The following is a 20,299-nucleotide window of genomic DNA, read 5'->3' on the forward strand; positions in this document are numbered from 1 at the left end:
ACCCTTATCACATCCCCCGGACAATGAGCTGCTGCAGTTGCTGATGATGCAGTCGTAGTTTCCTCCTCCTCGTCCTCATCGTTTTCCTCTACTCACCTAACCCCCTCTCGTCACATGAACACATCAGCTCCACCAGCAGGACCCGGTGCTACTTTTCTGGGAGTTGTTGGCATACCATGTGGACATTTACTACTCGAAGACGACTCATCCTCAAAAGTCACCATCTTCTCACGTGGTTTCATCATCATCTGGGTCGGTGGACAGAGAATCGTTTGCGATTGGATATTATGTGTAATAGGTGGGGATGAACGACGTGGCGGTATGATTGCCAAATCTCCCACACCGGACAAATTGAATTCGCTAACGCTGCGTGGTACGAAATATTCAAAATGATTCTCCATGATTCCAGTAGAACGTCTGACAGGCGTATTGCGTTGAAACGCGGATGAACGGCGTGGTAGGGAGCTGTACTGTGTTGAAATATGCGGAGCGATTCCAGCTACACTACCACCTACTGATTGGGCGTTACCTAGTAAGTCATTTTGTCGGTGTCAGGACTTCGGTGTGACTGCAACTGACACCAGAGCTACATCTTCAGTGGCAGCCATAAGTTGATCCTGCACACCGAATTTCCTTAACCAAAAAATTAGCTCCGTTTGGATAAGGCTAAAACACATGGCGACCACCGCCATACCGATCAGGATATACGCGGACGCCAAATATTGGCTAAGATTACTGGAGGGAGCCAAATCCCCGAAACCGATCGTGCCTAAGGATGTGAAGCAAAAATATAAACTTTCCAGCACGCTCCAACTTTGAATTTTATGGAAGAGCACCGCGCCTAGGGTCACATAACATATCAGGATCATGATGCAAATCGAGATAGGCACACTAGGCGATCCACCTATTTGATATGAATTATGTAATTTGTTGGTGGTGTGAAGATGATGATGCATATGGTGATTACTACTATTACTGCTATTACTACTAGTACCGTCGGATGGTGGAGTTTTATTACTGCTCTTTCCATTTTTCGATCGTGAACGTGATGCTTTACGGAAGAGACAACGCATCCCCGCTGATAGGCCCTCACCCATTGCTGACAAGTAGAGGAGAACAATTGGTATTCCGAACAAGGCGTAGAGTAAGGCAGCTATCCGACCCCATTGTGTGCGTGGTGATATTCCACCGTAACCTGCAAAGGAAGAAAGGAAAATTTAATTTCAGTTTGATGATATAGCAAAACAGAATTATACAGGTTGCAGTGAGAGATGAATAATGTATACCCAAAAGCAGTCATTACCAAACAGCGACCACTGGTTGACCTTCATAAGACGAACATAAAATTATACTTCGGAAAAAGGGCGTCTGCCAGGGTCAGTATTTTCCAGCTTCCACACTCCCCTCTCCTTTAAAGCTAACGTCAAAACTAAGGTCAACTTTGAAAGGTAATTTTCTTTCTCACATATTTGGTAGAAAAAAAAATAAAGCTCCCCGGTTTGCATTTATGCCCTCCTCCTTTTTTCAGTTTTTTTGGGAGTAGGGAAGGTGGATGCGTTTACGCACAAAGTGTTGGACTCCTACAACCCTTCACTGTTGGACTACCAACTAGACAACTCCCTGTCATCAGAGAACTAGCCTGGATCGGTTTGACATATTACTTCGGTTTAGCTCTCTCGCTTTTCCGGCTTTGGATGCCTTGAAGTCAGGGAATCCCTTTCATTAATTTGAGGGGGTTTTTAGTTCAGGGAACCCCTTGCCATCCGGTCCCTCCGCCGGTCGAGTTCAATCCTCTTCGCAATAAGAAGAGCCCGAACATAATGTGTGACACGACTCCAGCTGCCAGCAATCTTCAGCATCTCTCTGACAATACTCTCTGGAGAGAGATGCCCTGTAAGGACAAAATGCTGCTGACGAAAGCCGCCCAACCTTTCGCAATAGAAAAAGGTGTGTTCAACGACGTCCGCCACTTCCTTGCAGAACATACAATCAGGAGATCAGGACCTTCCCAACCTTGAGCAGGTAAGACTGAAAACCTCATTCACTCTTACAAGTTGGGTAAGGAAGTAGTCAATCTCACCGTACCTTCGGTTCAGCCACGGGTGTAAATTGCCGATGAGCCGCGTAGTTCATCTGCCCCTTGGCGCATTTTGCCAAGAGAGTTGCTATTCATTAAGAGTGCGTTGAGGTTCTTCACGGACCTCTCTTAAGTTTTCGTCTTTACGGCTGCAGATAGTTTTACGCTCCTTGACAAGGAGGTCAACACTTCCGCAATCACCATCACGGCCGGTTCTGCGAAAGGGCCACTCGCAAGGATCCCCATCTCTACACTTGAGTAAGGCGCTTACGATACACTTCCTTGTCAAAACATCAGCCCATATATCCGCACCATAAAGCAGAACCGACTGCGTTGCTCCCAGTTACTGCGGAGACGTCTCCTAGTAGATATAGGGCCTCCAACATTCGGCAGCCCAGTCCGCTTTGATTTGTTCGAAGATGCTCATCCTCATGTCAAGTATTAAATCAAGGTATTTAACCGCTGGTTTTGACTACATAGTCCACTCGCCGATCGATATAGAATGCAGGGTCGGGATTTTCTTTCTGATCAAGATGACTACTTCGATTTTTTCCAAACTATGAGCAGCTATCCATCCGCTTACTCGCCGCATCAATATTCCAAGTCCGCTTTGCGCCTGTTTTATTGTGCGGCCGTCAGCAAGTACTCCAACGTTGTCTGCATAACCGACCAGGCGCGACTCTTCGGGTATATCGAGTCTCAGGAGACTATCGTAGGAAGCATTCCAGAGGTTGGGCCCTAGGATGGTTCCCTGTGCCACTCCCAACATGATTTCCATCCTCCTCTGGCTCTCTAGCGCCTCATAAAGCAGGGAGCGGTCTTTCAGAGAATCCCTCAATATTTTCTAATGTGCCTAACACATCTGTCCATCTTAAAAAATTGAAGGCATTTTTGACATCAAGTGATACGAGGAGCACTATCCGTCGAGATCGACGGTTGCGTGCCTCCACTCGATGAACCGTATCTACGACGTCCATAGCCGCATCCACGGTGCATCTCCCTGTTCTGAACCCGAACTTCCTTGGGGATAAGTCCCCGACAACGCGGATCGCTTTAGCGAGTCTACTCCTGATGAGCTTTTCGAGCGCTTTCCCGGCCGTGTCAAGCATACACAGCGGTCCGTATGCAGACGGGAACTCCGGGTCTCCTTTTCTCCTGCTGATTAGCGCGAGTTTGGCCACCCTCGAGCGACAAGGAAGAATGCCCTCCTTCAAGCAAACGTTGAATGCCTCAAGCTACAAGTCTGGCCGTTGTCGGAACACCAGTTTGTAAACTTCCGCTGGGATATCATCAGGAAATTAGATTTTTGTCGGCTACTTGTAGTCTAGCCTAAAATTACTTGACGGGTAGCTTTCTCCAAACTACAATTTTTAGTTTTAAATACAAATTTATATTTCGGGAACGACTTACCACCTTCATCAGTACAAAGTTACCTAGCTAGCTAGCTTTGTACTGATGAAGGTGGTAAGTCGCTCCCGAAATATATATTTACATTTAAAACAAAAAAAAAATGTAGTTTGGAAGAAGCTACCCCTTCTCTATTAGTACCCTCAGGACTTTCTTGTTTTTCATAGTGAGAAAGGCTTCTTCGAGCTCTCACATTATGAAAAGGAGGCAATCCCCGACGCTTTCCGCGATAGTGATATCCATACAGGATGTCTGGGGAATAAATTTCCGTATAATTCGCTCCATCTGGCTGGTACTCAGTATGCAGGGCTTCCACAGAGCCCAGATTTTCCGGGTGGCAAGCTCGTAGCCAAGTCCCCATGGGTTATTATTCAGCTCGTTGACCAGGTTCTGTCAGCCGCGAGCCTTGTTTTTATTTATCGCGCTGCGGAGTTTCCTTTTTGCTGATATATACTGTGCCTTTATGGCGGATGCCGCTCCGTTGGCGTGTTAACGTTGTGCCAAACGGTAGAGCTTATGACACTCCCTCAGTAGGTCAGCAATTTCTCCCGTCCACAAGTGCATAGAAGGCTTGTTACGGCTGGAGCCCCTCCGGGGCATGGAAGCCTCACACGCCACCGTTTTCAGGTTCATCACTGAATTTACGACGGTGTCAGCTGCGAAGCTACCACCCCCCGGAGTGCCCTCCAGCTTAGCTTTGTCGGCTTCAACAGTTTCGACGAACTTCCCGATGTTCAACCTCGCGATATTCCACAGGCAGAGGTAGAGTTGGGTTGGTGCACGGCGGAAAGTAGCGTTAACCACTTCAAGCGCGCTGTATCACTTGCCGAGAAGTCTTCTAGGACTCGCCACTCCCCCCCCCCCCACCGATGGTGCCACAGGTTCCGACGCAAAAGTCATGTCACGAATGCTTCCTTCACAGCCTGGCCGCAAAAACATTGCCTTGGATCTGGTGTTTAAAACTACGAGCCTAGTTCTCGTTGCCATTTGCAGAATTCGTTTCCCTCTGGAGTCTGGGTGAGGCATTCAAGGGCCATAGCATTAAATCATCATCGGCTACCTGGGTTTGCCATTTCGTGCCCGAAACGGCGCCCTCCAGAGAATCAAGGCGGCGCTGAAAGTCCAGCATCGTCTCATTCGACGTCTGGTAAACACTAACAGACGTTATCCCTAAACACCGAAGACAAACCTATTTCCTCGACCTTCGGCAAGAACACGAAGTCGATCGTCGTCCCGAACTCAGATGACAGCGGCACCCAGTAAATCAAGATGCCATGAAGCTGGGTCCTTGTCTTAGTATTGCTCGCTGATTAGCACTAGATCAGCATTTACCTCCGCAGAGAACTGCACCTATGTTAATTTGTAAAATGCGGATCATGCCATACGCGCGGTAAGATTCTGTCCAAGGAACATAAGAGCGCTTCCTTTCTTAAAAAGCTGGAAGGCTGCTGGAAGGAATCTTCTGATGAAACCTTGAAGTCGCTGGTTGAAACGCACTTTCCCGCCACCGAGGAAAACTCTGAGTCAGAGTTTTACTTGGGGGGTTTGTGGCCACACCAGCCGTGCGTGACTATCAAATCGGTAATTGCCAAGGATAAGGTCGGCTGGGCTATAAACAGCTTCTCCGCATATAAATCTCCGGGCCCAGATGGCATAATGGCAGTCATGCTATAGAAGCAGCAGGAAAGGGTTGTGCCGTGGCATTTTGAGATTTACCGGAGCTGTATCACTTTAGAATACTTTCGACCAATCTTACGCATTCTTCTTCTTTTTCTTCAGCCTTTGTCCCGTTCACAAGCGGGGTCGGCTCGATTGGATTATATCCATGCTAAGTATCAAGATAAGCCAGTCGAGTCTGGGAGGCAACCACTTGACAGGAGCTGTGAACAGAGGCCCGCCCCAGGGTGGCACCTTCTCTCCGGTGCTCTGGTTAATAGTGATGGAGGAAATTTTACGAATATTGGACAGCAGCGGGGTGAAGGCAGTGACATATGGCGATGGCTAGGTAATATTAGTGTCAGGGATGTTTCCTTCCATTACGTGTGACGTCATGGAGAGGGATGCAAAATTGTGCTTTTGGGCCGCAAGATACAGACTTGGTATCAACCCAACCAAAACGAAACAGATCCTATTCACCAAGGATACCGGAGTTTGGTCGTAGAACTGAGGGTTAAGAAAACCTGTATAGCCTTCTCAGTCTGCAAGAAAACGTTAGAAAAGAAACGGAGCCTCCGCCGAGGATGCTTCTCTGGATGTGCAACGCCAGCGTCCAATTTAACGAAACGGCTCTATTGTATGATGGCAAGCTTTCAGCAAATAATAATAATAGAACGAAGCTTAATAGGATTCGTAGAACCGCGTGTGCAGTTACTACTGGGGCTCTGCAGTCCCTGCCCGGCAAATGCTCTCAATGTACTCCTGCATCTCCTCCCCTTAGACCTCTACATTAAATACGTTTTAGCGTGCAGTGCCGTCAGATTTTGTGAGTCCAGATTTTGGACAGCGAAGTCCTACGGTCACAGTAACATTATAGACGAAATACCTGGGGAAACTTGGCACTCCTCGCGGACTATGCGACTCGCAAGGTGAACTTCACGAGAAACTTTGCTGTGGACTTTTCAAGCAGGGCAGAGTGGAAGACCAGCGCCGTTTTTCAAGGTTATGACACAGTCTCCTTCACCGAAGGATCAAATATAGTCTGTGGAATTGGCGTGGGGATTTTCTTGAGTACACATAGTGTATCCAGGTTTCGCCAGTGTATTCCAAGCGGAAGTACTGGCGATACTGGAAGTCTGCAGATAGCTGGAGCACGATCCAAGCCCCAAACGTAGCATAGCCATTCTGACCGACAGCCAAGTGGCCATTAAGTCCTTGTACTCTGCGACGACATGCTCCAGGCTGGCGGGGTATAGCAAAAACGCGCTTAACAGTCTGGCCGGCGCGCTCAAGGTTACCCTCCACTGGGTTCCAGGGCTTAGGAACATAGAGGGAAATGAGCGGTCTTATGGGTTGGCCAGGCTCTGCTCTGCTCTTGGTAACGCTTCGGCGGGTACAGTCCCCCAACTGACGGCTGTCAAGGGCGGAATCTACTCACAGTACTTAGCAACCGCGGGCCTTAGATGGCGAAGGCTTACGAGCTGTACCAAGTCAAGGAGAATTTAGCCCGCTTTTAACATAGCCCGATCATAAGAGCTGCTGTGCCAGACGCTACCCTACAGCTGTGGAGAAGCGGGGGAAACCCTCAGGCATTTCTTCTGGGATTGCCCAGCGCTAGCTAAAGTCAGGTTTCGGACTCTTTGGGGACCTCATAGAGATTTCAAGCTTCAAGGTGGGAGAGCTGCTTTTCTTCATGAATACTACGGGCTGGCTCTGAAGATCTGAGCCGGCTGGACTCTGCCTCTCAGCTCTCATAACAGCAGCTGCGGTGTTAGGAGATTGTGGCATCAAAACCACACACCAAAGCGCTAATTGGGTTTCTCGGAGCAGCCACTGATACCTGCCTACCTAGAAGAGTCATACTTTTAGTAAGGATTGTCGGTCCTAGTACCGAGGAGGCTTCTTTTCCCTTTTCTTCGAATATTGTCTACCATGAATTGCATTCAAATTTAAACTCCTCTAATTCCATCTTTTTCTGAGAAAAGTAGTTCAGGTGAAACCCAAATGCGAAAAGTACCTACAGAAAACAATACACCAGAAACCGCAGAACTAAATCACGTTTGCCTTGAAACAAGATAAAGTACTTAAATTTGGCGCTCGTCATTGGAGTGAGTTGAGGTACAAGAGAAGGTATTAAGCCCCCATTAAACGGTTGTTGTTGTCATCACCGTCATGTTGGAACTTATTAGAACTTGTTCCCATACGGTGAAACTCTCGGTTGGGCCCCTATCCTTGATCCTTTGCAAACGTCTTACAAAACAACCCTTTTTTTTTGTCTCATTTTCACTAACATACTCAGCAGAAAACCATAAATTAACCCAAAAATCCTAACAAGTATTTTCACTCTATAAACATTTCGTCTTAGGTCCTGAAATCCTGGCTACAACGCAATCAGACAATGGAACAAGCGAGAGGGAGACATAGCGCATTGTTCTATGAAACCTCATATGGATGCTTGTATGTTTCGTCCTTGTTCCCTGGCGCTGTGTTATCCTGGTAAATGAATGCATAGACAGGAAAATACATCGGGCAAAAGACGAATGTCAGGTGAGCAAAAGACAAATTTTAACCCCATGTCGCACGTGTAATAAACACTTCCTTCCTTCCACTTACTTCCATTTCGAAGCCCGGTCTGCAAGGATTTCATTTCCTTTCCGCCACTGGGACTAGAGAGCAGCGTATGTGTATAAATTTTCCCTTGATAGGTCACTCTACAGTTGAAATAATCACCTAAAGCTGCACTTAAAGACATCCTGGAATCAGGCAGGCATTCCTTAACTTGACCCAACTTACATGGCTGACATAAATCTCACTTGCTATTAAGAGGCGGCCTAGTATATCCGTTTGAACACTCTCGGAACTGGAGTGGTACAAAGACATGATACAGCCCAAGAAATCAAGGAACCTGCCTTGGAGATATGTACTCCAGGAGGCATTTTCACCTGGCAGCTTACCCGGTGCTTCCTGAACGAAAATAGAAAGCATTGGCTCGGGGGAGCGCTTAAAGGGATACTCCTGGTAGGGTGTGTTGAAGTGAGAATTGTCTTGGAATTTTCGGGAGATAAATCACGATATTAAGCTGTCGTCTGGAGGACAGGATTAAGCTTTCACAGTTGCGGTTCCTTCCAGTATCCTTTGTCGATTGTGTTTAAAGCAAATAAAGCATATTTTCTCCCAATTAAATGCTTGCTCGTGTTGTTTCTGCATTCAGGACAAATTATGAAGCTCGGATGAAGCCGGTCCCTTATAGCTAGGAAGGGCCTCATACAGCCCGAAAGCAGCACCCTAAACAGGCTCTCCTACAACAGTTGTTTCTTGCCTGTTTCACCGAGAGAAAACATGGAAAAGAAGGAAACAGGAAGGATTGCCTTGTAGTTTTCGCCTTGGCCTTCCCGAGCACCAACGGGGGCCTAAATTAAATTACGTGGCAACCATAATTCACCTGGAGCTTTGTTGAAATTCTTTTCCTAGGTTGCTGTGTGTATTTTTTCTATTCTTTTCCCCACGCCGGAAGACTGACTACGAAAAGGATGAATGGAAATGGAAAGAGTCGTACAAGCAAACATAAACACATATACAAAGCGGAAGGAAAAGGAAACACGGTAAAATGGCTAGAATTTATTATAGAATTGGCTTTGTTTAGGAGTGAAATGTGCAGAAGTAAGTGAAAAAAAAAAGCTAGAATTGAAATGGGATATGTCGTAATGTATGTGCGTCTGTTTGGTTTGGATACGTCCTGGATGATTTTGTTACAGTTCTTGAGGGAACTTGTTTAAAGTGTGATGTTCTGAAAGACGATCCATTTTTTATATGAACGAAAGCGATATCAGAATTTCACCCTAATCAAACTGGTGAAGTTTGAGAATGTTGGAGAAAGCGAACAGTGTTAATTTGAAGGATTTATTGGATATTTTTCAACACTTTTTTCGTTGGGGGACCTTGACGTGACAGGCGCTTTTAGTTAAGCTTTTTTTATATACAATTTGGATAGATCCTCTCAGTTGAATTCAAGAAAATGTGGGTTATCCTTATCAAGGGTAAATTATGGAGAAAAGAAACAGTGACATTCCAAGGTGTTGGTGGAATCTGCAATATTCATTTAATCCCTTTGAAATAAGGGTTGGATAACTATATAATCCAACCCTTATTTCAAACCAAAGGATTCACGCAACCGAGTGGAGAAATTTGGACTCCTGCCGGCAAGCGAAAATCCTTGTGAAAGAGCCTAGGGCCACTAGAGCGCCATTTTTGTTGTCCCTTATGAAGTGGGACATGAAAACCCTAGTAGGGCTTTTGACGGAACACTGCCCCTTAAACTACCATATGGAAAAGATTGGGGTAGTGGTTTCGGCTGTGTGCAGCCAATGTGAGGAGGAGGAGGAGACAGCCCTGCACTTTTTATGCAGCTGCCCGGCATCCTCAGATCTCAGACGAAGACACCTTGGCAAGGTTTTCTTCAATGAAGAATCTGCACACTCTCTGCCTCTTGAGAATGTTCTCAGATTCGCTAAAGCCTGCGAACACCGTAGGCGGGAAGCCATTGAATAGGCAACTTACGGGGATAGTACAGTGGGCCTAATAATGGCCTGAGGGCTCGGAGCTGCGGCTCCCCCCCAGTTAACTAAACTAATGAAAGTGCATTGAACATGATTGAGAAGAGATGTTCGTTCACTACAGAAAAAGCGGCGGTCCCACAGGTAAATGCAACTTCACTCCATGGTCGTTGTGCGTTTGCCGTTCATAATCATCATCATCAACGGCGCAACAACCGGTATCCGGTCTAGGCCTGCCTTAATAAGGAACTCCAGACATCCCGGTTTTGCGCCGAGGTCCACCAATTCGATATCCCTAAAAGCTGTTTGGCGTCTTGACCCACGCCATCGCTCCATCTTAAGCAGGGTCTGCCTCGTCTTCTTTTTCTACCATAGATATTGCCCTTATAGACTTTCCAGGTGGGATCATCCTCATCCATACGGATTAAGTGACCCTCCCACCGTAACCTATTGAGCCGGATTTTATCCACAACCGGACGATCATGGTATCGCTCATAGATTTCGTCATTGTGTAGGCTACGGAATCGTCCATCCTCATGTAGAGGGCCAAAAATTCTTCGGAGGGTTCTTCTCTCGAACGCGGCCAAGAGTTCGAAATTTTTCTTGCTAAGAACCCAAGTTTCCGAAGAATACATGAGGACTGGCAAGATCATTGTCTTGTACAGTAAGAGCTTTGAGCCTGTGGTGAGACGTTTCGAGCGGAACAGTCTTTGTAAGCTGAAATAGGCTCTGTTGGCTGACAACAACAGTGCCCGGATTTCATCATCGTAGCTGTTATCGGTTGTGATTTTCGACCCTAGATAGGAGACATTGTCAACGGTTTCAAAGTTGCATTCTCCAATCCTTATTCTTCTTCGTGTTTGTGTTTGACCAGTGCGGTTTGATGTTGTTGGTTGGTTCATCTTCGATGCTGACGTTGCCACCATATATTTTGTCTTGCCTTCATTGATGTGCAGCCCAAGATCTCGCGCCGCCTCCTCGATGTGGATGAAGGCAGTTTGTACGTCTCGGGTGGTTCTTCCCATGATGTCGATATCGTCAGCATAGGCCAGTAGTTGGGTGGACTTGAAGAGGATCGTACCTCTTGCATTTACCTCAGCATCATGGATCACTTTCTCGAGGGCCAGGTTAAAGAGGACGCATGATAGGGCATCCCCTTGTCGCAGACCGTTGTCGAATGGTCTTGAGAGTGATCCTGCTGCTTTTATCTGGTCTCGCACATTGGTCAGGGTCAGCCTAGTCAGTCTTATTAATTTCGTCGGGATACCGAATTCTCTCATGGCCGTGTACAGTTTTACCCTGGCTATGCTATCATAGGCGGCTTTAAATCTCGATGAACAGATGGTGCAACTGTTGTCCATATTCCAAGCTTTCCCATCGCTTGCCGCACAGAGAAAATCTGATCTGTTGCTGATTTGCCTGGAGTGAAGCCTCTTTGGTATGGGCCAATGATGTTCTGGGCGTATGGGGCTATCCGGCCAAGCCAGAGAGTGGAGAATATCTTATAGATGGTACTCAGCAACGTGATACCTCTATAATTGCTGCACTGTGTGATATCTCCCTTTTTATGTATGAGACAGATAATGCCTCGTTGCCAATCGTCAGGCATTGATTCGCTATCCCATACCTTGAACACAAGTTGATGAACCACTTGGTGTAACTGGTCGCCTCCATATTTAACTAATTCGGCTGTAATTCCATCGGCTCCTGGCGACTTATGATTTTTTAGTCGATGAATTGCACGGACTGTTTCTCCTAAACTTGGTGGTAGCAGTATTTGTCTATCGTCTTCAGTTGGCGGGGCCTTCAATCGCCGATGTTCTGGTTGTTCAGTAGCTCATCAAAGTACTCAACCCATCGCTCTAATTTGTCCATTCTGGCGGAAATCAGATTTCCCTCTTTGTCTCGGCAGGATGAGCATCGAGGTGTATAAGGCTTCATCCTGCTGACTTGTTGGTAAAACTTCCGCGCCCGGTGCGGTTGCTCCCTGTACTTTTCCAGTTCACAGACTTGTTGGTTCTCCCAGGGTTCCTTTTTCCGTCTGTGAAGTCGCTTTTCCGCTCGACGGAGTTCGTGGTAAGTCTCTGCGCGTGCCCGCGTTCTTTGAGAATGCAACATTACTCGGTATGCGGCATTCTTCCGTTCCGTTGCTAGCTTACATTCATCGTCAAACCAGCCGTTCCGACTCCTTTTGCGGGTGGGGCCAAGTATGTTTGTGGGCGTATCAATGATAACGTTCTTCAGGTGGTTGTGAAGATCATTTGTTGATGCTTCATCTCCAGGTCCTCTGTTGACTGCAGTTATTGCGGCATCCATTTCCCTCTTATAGGTGTCGCGGAGGGTTGTGTTGTGGATGGCTTCAGTGTTCACTCTCACCTGATTGTCAGAGGGGATTCTAGGTGGTATTGTTATTCGAGCTCGGAGCACCATTCCAACGAGATAGTGATCCGAGTCTATATTGGCCCCCCTATATGTTCTGACATTCATCAAGGCTGAGAGGTGGCGGCGTTCGATCAACACGTGATCAATTTGGTTGAAAGTGGTCCAGTCTGGAGAGGCCCATGTATGTTTGTCGACCGCTTTCCGCGCAAACCAGGTGCTTTCAACAACCATTTCGTGTGACCCTGCTAATTGAATAACCCGCAGTCCGTTATCATTTGTTTTTTCGTGTAAGCTATGGGAGCCAACGTATCGCCTGAATACGAGCTCCTTCCCTACTTGGCTGGTTAAATCCCCAAGTATGATTTTGACATCATATCTGGGACAGGCTTCGAGGGTCCGCTCAACTGGCTCGTAGAAGGTATCCTTCTCCGACTCTGCAGTCTCCTCTGTAGGGGCGTGAACGTTAATGAGGCTTATATTTCTAAACTTGCCTCGCAAGCGCAGAGTGCATAGCCGTTCGCTTATGTTTTCATAGCCGATAACAGCGGGTTTCATTTTTTGGCTGACTAAGAAACCTACTCCGAGCACATGGTTTACTGGATGACCGCTATAATATATGGTGTAACGGCTCTTCTCCAGAAAACCGGTCCCTGTCCATCGCATCTCTTGCAACGCTGTTATATCAGCCCTATAATGGGACAGGATATCGGGTAGCTGGTCATCAGCTTCATCTCTGTACAGGGAGCGCACGTTCCATGAGAAAATGCGTTGATCCGTTGTCGTTGCCGGGTCCGTCGTTTTAAAGTCCATCCTGTCCGAGGTTCGTGGCTCCGTAACTTCGGTTTTCCATGTAGGGTTGTCAGCCCTACCCAGCCCCCAACCTGGAGGACCAGTTGGTACAGTTTGTCCCGTTTTTAGGCGCGGGAGACTCGCCTTCATCCTTCTCCGTCTGCAGCTTTTCGTTACGAAAGAGCTCCCAGCGGTCACCACGTGGAGGTGGAGATAGGGTTTGGTAGTAGAGCTGTTGGTGTTGGTTCAGCAGGCATTTCCCATCGTGGGTACCAATCCGCGTTTCGCCCGGGGACCTGTACTACCCTTTGAGAATGTGTGTTATCCTTATCAAGGCTAAATTATGGAAAAGAGGAGCAGTGACATTCCAAGGTGTTGGTGGAATCTGAAATATATATTTATTCCTTTTGAAATAAGGGTTGGATTACATAGTTAACCAAAACTAATGAAAGTGCATTGAACATTGTTGAGACGGGATGTTCGCTCACTACAGAAAAAGTGACGGTCTCACAGGTAAATCCAACTTCACTCCATGGTCGACAAGCGTTTGTCGCTCCTGCTGATTATCGGCGGGAGTCGTCTAACATGGTGACCGGGTTGAGCTCTTAAAATAAATAGCAAGGCGTCGAAACCCCTAAGTGTAGACCGGTTCGACAATTTGAAGTCATGGTGACCAAGAGCTCAGCTCCGCCTGCTGCAACTGTTTCGGGACAACCCTTCCGCAGGCTCGCGTGGCTGTCGGATGAGTTCTTTTCTGCTATGGTAGAAGGCTCAACATTTTACCGTCCCTTGTTGCACCCAAGATTCTTCTAGCATTTCCAGCAAAACATGCACGTGACGGTTCAGCAGATTGCAGACGACTACTCTTTCGTATTCGATTTGAAGTCATTGCGGAAAATGATGACGCCCACTGCGGAATTGCGCCAAATTGAAGTCTCCGCTGAGGTTCGGGACGAATTCTAAAGGGAGTGTAGAGAATTTTCAGAAATAGGGCATTGAACAGGTATTCTCAGGCTCAATGGATCTGGATCTGGTGAAGAATTCCAGTTACGAAAAATTCACCAATATTATATGGTCGGTCGGCAAGTAGTATAAATCATGTCATTAGTCGGCCGGAGAAATTTCCACCCTTCCTTAGTGTGAATATTTGCATGCCAATCCTCTACATATTCGTAACGTCCGCACCTTCAGATCTGCAATATTCTGTCTGAGAAGCAAAAGGGTTACAAAGATCGACTCGAGAGCTGTAGAACAGTCAACTAGCGTTCAAAAGAAATCTGCCTAGTTGCTATATCGGCTACACCATTTATCCGAATCTAAAAAGGCTTTTTGAGAAGATCATAGAAGGATGGCATACCACCTTGTCAGTGCATTCATCTGAGGGAGCCAATACCTCACTTACGTGAAGCAGTCACTTACATAGCGCTGGAGGGGGGGGGATAAATCACCTCCCACAATGAGATCCCCAGGAAATAGGTCGCTCGCATCTGGTTGCCGAAGATCCGCGTGGATATGGACAAGCTCATTCAATCCCTGCCTATTTAAAACACTAAACTTTCCATGAACGATTGGGTAGTTATCTATGAGGCGGAATTCCAGATGAGCAGCCAAACCTTTCTGCTCCGTATAAACGGAAAATATCTGAAAAAGGCAGAGTACAAAGTGCAGTTCTGCGCAAAAATAAAAGTGCTCAACTTGGCGAAACCGGACAACGACATAGACCCAATCGACACCGCCAACGAGCTGTTGGAGGAGATGAAAATCGATAGTTCAACCGGCACCAATTATAGTGCGCCTCAGCTAATCTGCTAGTCTTTCTTCTAGGGGAGAACATCAACGTGGCGCTACAAGAGTCTTGGATCGGAAAGGCCTCAAAGTAAATATAATACTTTACTCCGCAGCACAAGATACGCTGATCCGGAAAGACCTACTGCGTAAATCCTCGCGAAGAAGGCTATGCATCTTTTTCTATGTCCGGGCCTGAGTTCTAACGACCTAGTTATGGTCAAACTGGAGCAGGTGGGAGTCGAGTACGTGTATATATCGTCGGTTTCGATGGCGGTTCGATGGCGGTTCTCCTCCAAAAGAACCGCAACATATGTCAACTTGACGTCCACCATATGAGCAAAGTACGTCAACCCGTTGATAGGCTGCGACGTCAGTGCAAGGCATAATCTTTGGAGTAGGTCGGAAATCAATGAAAGGGGTGAGTTATTCTTCGATTATATTATTAATACAAAGCTATCGGTGGGCATCAGGGGGGGTATACCAATCTTCAATTTTTTTCAGCTCGGAGAACTGTTGAGAAGAGGCACTCTATATCACTCTACTAATCGACGATGGGATTCTTAGGGTGGAGAACTGGAAAGTGTCTGACCTGAGATCTTTCTCACGTCTGAGTTGGATAGTTTTCAGTTTATATCGCGCCGCAGAGACCTTCAAACCTATCAGAGGCCCCAGAAGGATTGACTGTAGGAAGTTTGGCCAAGATATCAAGAGCGAACCCCCGGTGCGCAAATTGGTAAGATTGGTCGAGCTCAGAAAAAGGCACTCGAAACTGCGGAATTGCATCCAGATTAGTAAACCAGGCAAGATAGTCACTCAAGCGAAATAGGTGACATCTCCTCCGCAAAGGTTACTCGGCGAGAGCGTTGGAAAAGAAGCCGCAAGGTGATGGGTGAAATACCTGGGCCCCAAGAGAGCTCCAAAAGAATGAAACGCCCTTCTCCAAAGAAATCAAAGCAGGCAATGAAAGCAGCCAAAGCTGTCAAAGAAAAGGCAGTAGCTGTCACGCCTGCAAAGGAGGCAGAGCGTGAAGTGCGAGGCACGGAGGCATGGAGTAAGGTTGTCTCCTCTCTCCAGACAGCATTGTGGAAGAGATGCTGAGGACTGCTGACAGCTGGAACCGTGTTGCCCATTACGTTCGGGCCCTTCTCGTTGCTAAGAAGATAGAACTCGACCGGTGGAGGAGCCGGATGGCAGGGGGTCCCTTGAACTGACAGTTCCCTTCCTCCTCTCCCCTCCCGTTGATGAAAGGAATTCCCTGATTTGAAGGCTCCGCAAGGCGGGAGAGTTCGGGGACTAGCCCGAAGTAATGTGACAAACGGTTCCAGGCTAGCTCTCTGACGATGGGGAGGTGTTTAGTTGGTAGTCCGACGACGTACCGAATCGGGAGCCCAACACTGTGTGCGTAAATGCATTCACCTACCCTACCCCCCAAAAAAAAAAGGTAAGAAGAGGATGGAGAGGAAGAAGATACAGCCGGAAGTGATCGTCATTTCCAAAACCGGGGAAGCAACTTCTGCCCACAGTCACAGAAGGTAGACCCCATGCTGGAACTAAAGAAGTCTAATGATAAAACAGCTGAGAAATTTCCCGATCAGGAGGAGAAATCCCATGGCCAGCAGACTGAAGTAAGGGCCAGACGGCAGGAGGTAACTATCAAGCGCAAGGATATTGATGAGGTTACCATTAAGGAGGATGTCCGCTCAACACTGGAACAGGAGTCGGCAGTCAAGTCGATGCGAAAGGCGAAGGGAGAAGCAGACTGAAATTATCAGCCTGCCAGCACAGTTTAAAAAACTCTAGCGGCGGCTAAAGTGAAAATTAGCTGCGTCAAATGTCGGCTCAGAGAGCGAGTGAAAATGAGGAGGTGCTTCAGGTGCCTCGACCTTAGGGACCACCAGCTCCCATAATAGATGAAAGCGGTGTATAAAGTGCGGAGGAGATGGACATATCGTCAAGGAGTACACAGCTGACCCGAAATGCGCGAAGGAAAGGAAGGCATCGACAACCGACAAGGCCCTAATGAAATTGACTGAAATCAATCTCAACAACTATGAGGTGGCGCAAGACTTCCTCACACAGACCATCCGAGAGAAGGGAATTGACGTTGCCAATATTTGCGAGCCCTATCGCAACTACGGTGGTGGTGTCTGGGCCAAAGACCAGACCGGTAAAGCAGCGATATGGGCGTGCGGCAGGCATGCCACTCAGGAAGTTATGTAATTTCCGGAAGCTGGTTTCATGAGAGCAAAGTTGGGCGGGATTCATGTCTACAGCTGTTACGCTCCTCCTAGTGAAAATCATAACGGATAACTTCAATGCCTGGGCCTGTCAGTGAAGTAGCCGGAAGACAAACGAAAGAGGACGTGTCCTGCTCGAGGCATTTGCAGAGTTAGATCTTGTACTTACCAATGTTAGAAACTCACTTACGTTCAAAGAGGTCTGAGCTCTATCGCCGACCTTACGTACTTGAGAATCGCATTGGCGAGGGGAGCCATCTGGTATGTCGGTGAGCATTACACCCATATCGACTGATGGTGTGGACTAGCGATCTTTGCTACAGTCGCAGGTGGGCCAAGTAGCGAGTTGAATGCTCGCAGATAGCGAGCAGGGATGCCGGGCTAGACGACGAGGGCGCTCGAGCCAGATACGGCGGGTCATGACGACCGAAATGGCATTGAGAATCACGCTATGGGTGACCGAGGTATGCGACGCTACCATACTGCGGAAGCGAAAGTTTGTAAGTTGACAGCCAAACTATTGGTGGGATAGCAAAATCGCGGAGCTAAAATTTGCATGCCATCGAGCAAGAAGGCAGTTCCCGCGATGCAGGGAAAGACCCGACCACGAAGAGCACGAATGGGATTATAGAACGTTGCTGGCAGAATAAAGGAGGCCATTTGTAGGAGCCCTGGGATATGGCCTATAGGCTGGTTATGAAGAAGTTGCAGGGCAAAGATCTCCCACGGGTTCTATGAAAAATTGCAACCACGCTCTTTCCTCATCATACACGGAGCAGGTATTAAACGGAGGGCCAATTCGAGAAGGTGGTGGTGAGTGCTTCACCGGGTGGCCTGTGGAAGGATCGACGATGGCAAAGCTCCGGATTTGCATGGCATCCCTAATAAAGGGCTGAACCTGGCGGTGGGGACCAGACCTGATTGGCAAGCCACCGGGGGACCCAACATTCTATCGGCCTATCTTCTTGTTGGACATTATAGGGAAGATGTTCGCTCATCAACTACAATAGATTGCTCCCAATCGTGGAAGATAGGAGTGGTCTTGCGGATGAACAATATGGGTTCCGCAAAGCTGGCTCTAATGTTGACGCGGTGGAAAGAGTGATGGACTTTGCTCGAGAAGCAATGCTTTCTGGCAAGTCCTATGCCGTGGTGACAGTGGATGTAAAAAATGCATTCAACTCCGCCAACTTGGGCTACATTAAGGAGTCATTGGCCAGAATTAATGCACCTGGGTGCAGGGCTCTCTGGTACGGGACGGACGACGGCCCCAATGAATAGATCATCACAGCGGGGGTTCCACTAGGCCCGGTGTTGGGCCCTCTGCTCTGGTACGAGATGTATAACGGAGTGCTCTTGCTTTCCGTAGCAGAGGAGGTCACGTTGGCCGGTTTTGCAGATGATCTGCCCATAGTCATCGTTGCAAAACTTCCGGAGAATGTGGAGGTTTACGCCACCGAGACGATCATGGTTGTAAGTTCCTGGCTTGTAAGGGCTGGACTTAGCCTGGCGGAGGAAAAGACGGAGGCAATCCTCATTACAAATCGCCGGATAAGGAATACGGTGAGTCTACGGGTTGGAAGCCATATAATCGCCTCAAAGTCGACCATCAAACATCTTGGCATGACTCTCGATGCCAGGTTGAGTTGCAAAGAGCAAATATCGTACGCCTGTGAAAAAGCTGCAATGGCTACCACGACCCTTGCCAGAATGATGCTGAACATAGGTGGGCCAAGACAGTGTAGCAGGCTGCTAGTAGCTAGGGTCGTGGGGTCCCTATTGTTGTACGCGTCGCCTGTGGGGGCGAAGGCTTTGCACAACGTACTGGACCGGAGGAAGATGAATCCTCCCTATCGCCTGATTCGGCTGAGGGTATGAAGCACGTTTCGAACTAGTTGGAATGATGCGGCATTCGTAATCGCAGGGATGGTCCCTATTAACCTATTAGCCAAGGAGATGCGATGCTTGTACGGACGTGGCTGGCGGGTCATCAGGAGGAGAAGCAGATCACCGCCGAACGGTTAGAGAGGAGTCGCATAGACTCTGACAACGACGGTGAGATAAGTCGTCGAATCGTCGGTGGACATACAAGCTTATTGCTGATATTAGGGAATGGCTTGACGGACGACATGGGGAGGTGAACTAGCACCTCAAACAATTCCTCACTGGACACGGTGGTTGCTACCGAACGTATTTGCATCGCACCGGTGTGGGTGAATCCTCGAACTGCTACAGATGTCGTGGGATCCCGGAGGACCTGGAGCATGTGCTGTTTGACCGCCTAGGATTGGGAGAGAGAAGAAGCCTGAGCGAGGCCCTGTGAGCCTGCGTGAGCCCCCATAATTAGTCCAGAGGATGCTCAAGTCGGAGGCAAACTGGACTTCGGTCATCCACACAATTGTGCGGATACAAACCCAGCTCCTGAGAGAAGCACGCGCAAGAGGAGCGCAAAGAAATGGAGACGCAGTACCTTAAGGACAGAATGAAGCTGGTGAAGGAGACAAAGAGGTGGAAGACTGCAGAGCTGAAAACTTGAAGGACTACGGAAGGGAAGCCTGCCGAGAGGTAAGGGTGCTTTCTTAATGGGTGCGTATCCCACAGCACATCCATGCCAACTTTAATTGTTGAATTTGCTTGCCTCCCAAAGGCTACACCCAGTGCCATGTTACTAAAATGCGTAATCTACATCTACGAGCTTACGAGGTAATCATTTCAAATGTTATGACACATTTCGGTGGAAAGCTATTTGGTTCGGGTTCATATAACGCAATTTCTATGCTCCCCAATCTGTTTTAACTGCCAGATTTCACTCTGAAATAGGCGGTTTATGTGAAGCTTTCCCAATTCAAATTCGCAACAACGCACACAAAACGTAGCCCAAATTCGAAATGTATGCACATACCTAAAAGGAGATTCATCTGATATATCAATCACTCACGAAACACTTTAAAAAACCTCGACATTCCGACATAGCATTTATTCAAATCTCATTCAAAATATGATCCTCACAGATACGTATCACCCCCGTACACACTACAAATATTGACTGACATCATTTTGTAAATATGACGAGGATGTGTTGCATTATACTTTTCATCGCTGACATTCGTTGTTCTGGAAATCCATCTATTAAATGGAAATTCGGTCAGGATTTCCCTGAACACTGGATGCCTAACGCACGTACCATGCGACTGTATCCTGACCTTCAGCCAGCCTGAATGAGATTGAAGGAAAAGCGGAACGAAAGGTCATATCCTAGCAGTTTACGAGTTGCGCAGGCACAGGGTAGCGGACGTGGGGGGCGGGGAGCACCCGCTACTAGTATAATCTCGTACGTTGTAAATTGAATTTCATGTTTAAAATTGCCATTTGAATATTTAATTTGCATTGAAACCATATTTTATGTGCCA

The 20,299-nt window shown here is 47.6% G+C and overlaps 1 protein-coding gene across 2 annotated transcripts in view; it reads right to left on the reverse strand.

Annotated features, from left to right (window-relative positions):
- Positions 1–526: 526 nt before the first annotated feature.
- Positions 527–20,299, reverse strand: part of LOC119654509 (TWiK family of potassium channels protein 7) — a 644,233-nt gene continuing 624,460 nt past the window's right edge. For both annotated transcript variants that reach the window (XM_038059947.1, XM_038059946.1), the window contains one exon: positions 527–1,195. In XM_038059947.1, coding sequence (XP_037915875.1) covers positions 552–1,195 — 644 coding nt within the window. In that variant the 3' untranslated portion in view covers positions 527–551. The remainder of the gene's footprint in view (positions 1,196–20,299) is intronic.

Source organism: Hermetia illucens, chromosome 4 (assembly GCF_905115235.1).
Source record: "Hermetia illucens chromosome 4, iHerIll2.2.curated.20191125, whole genome shotgun sequence".
Classification (NCBI taxonomy): Eukaryota; Metazoa; Arthropoda; class Insecta; order Diptera; family Stratiomyidae; genus Hermetia; species Hermetia illucens.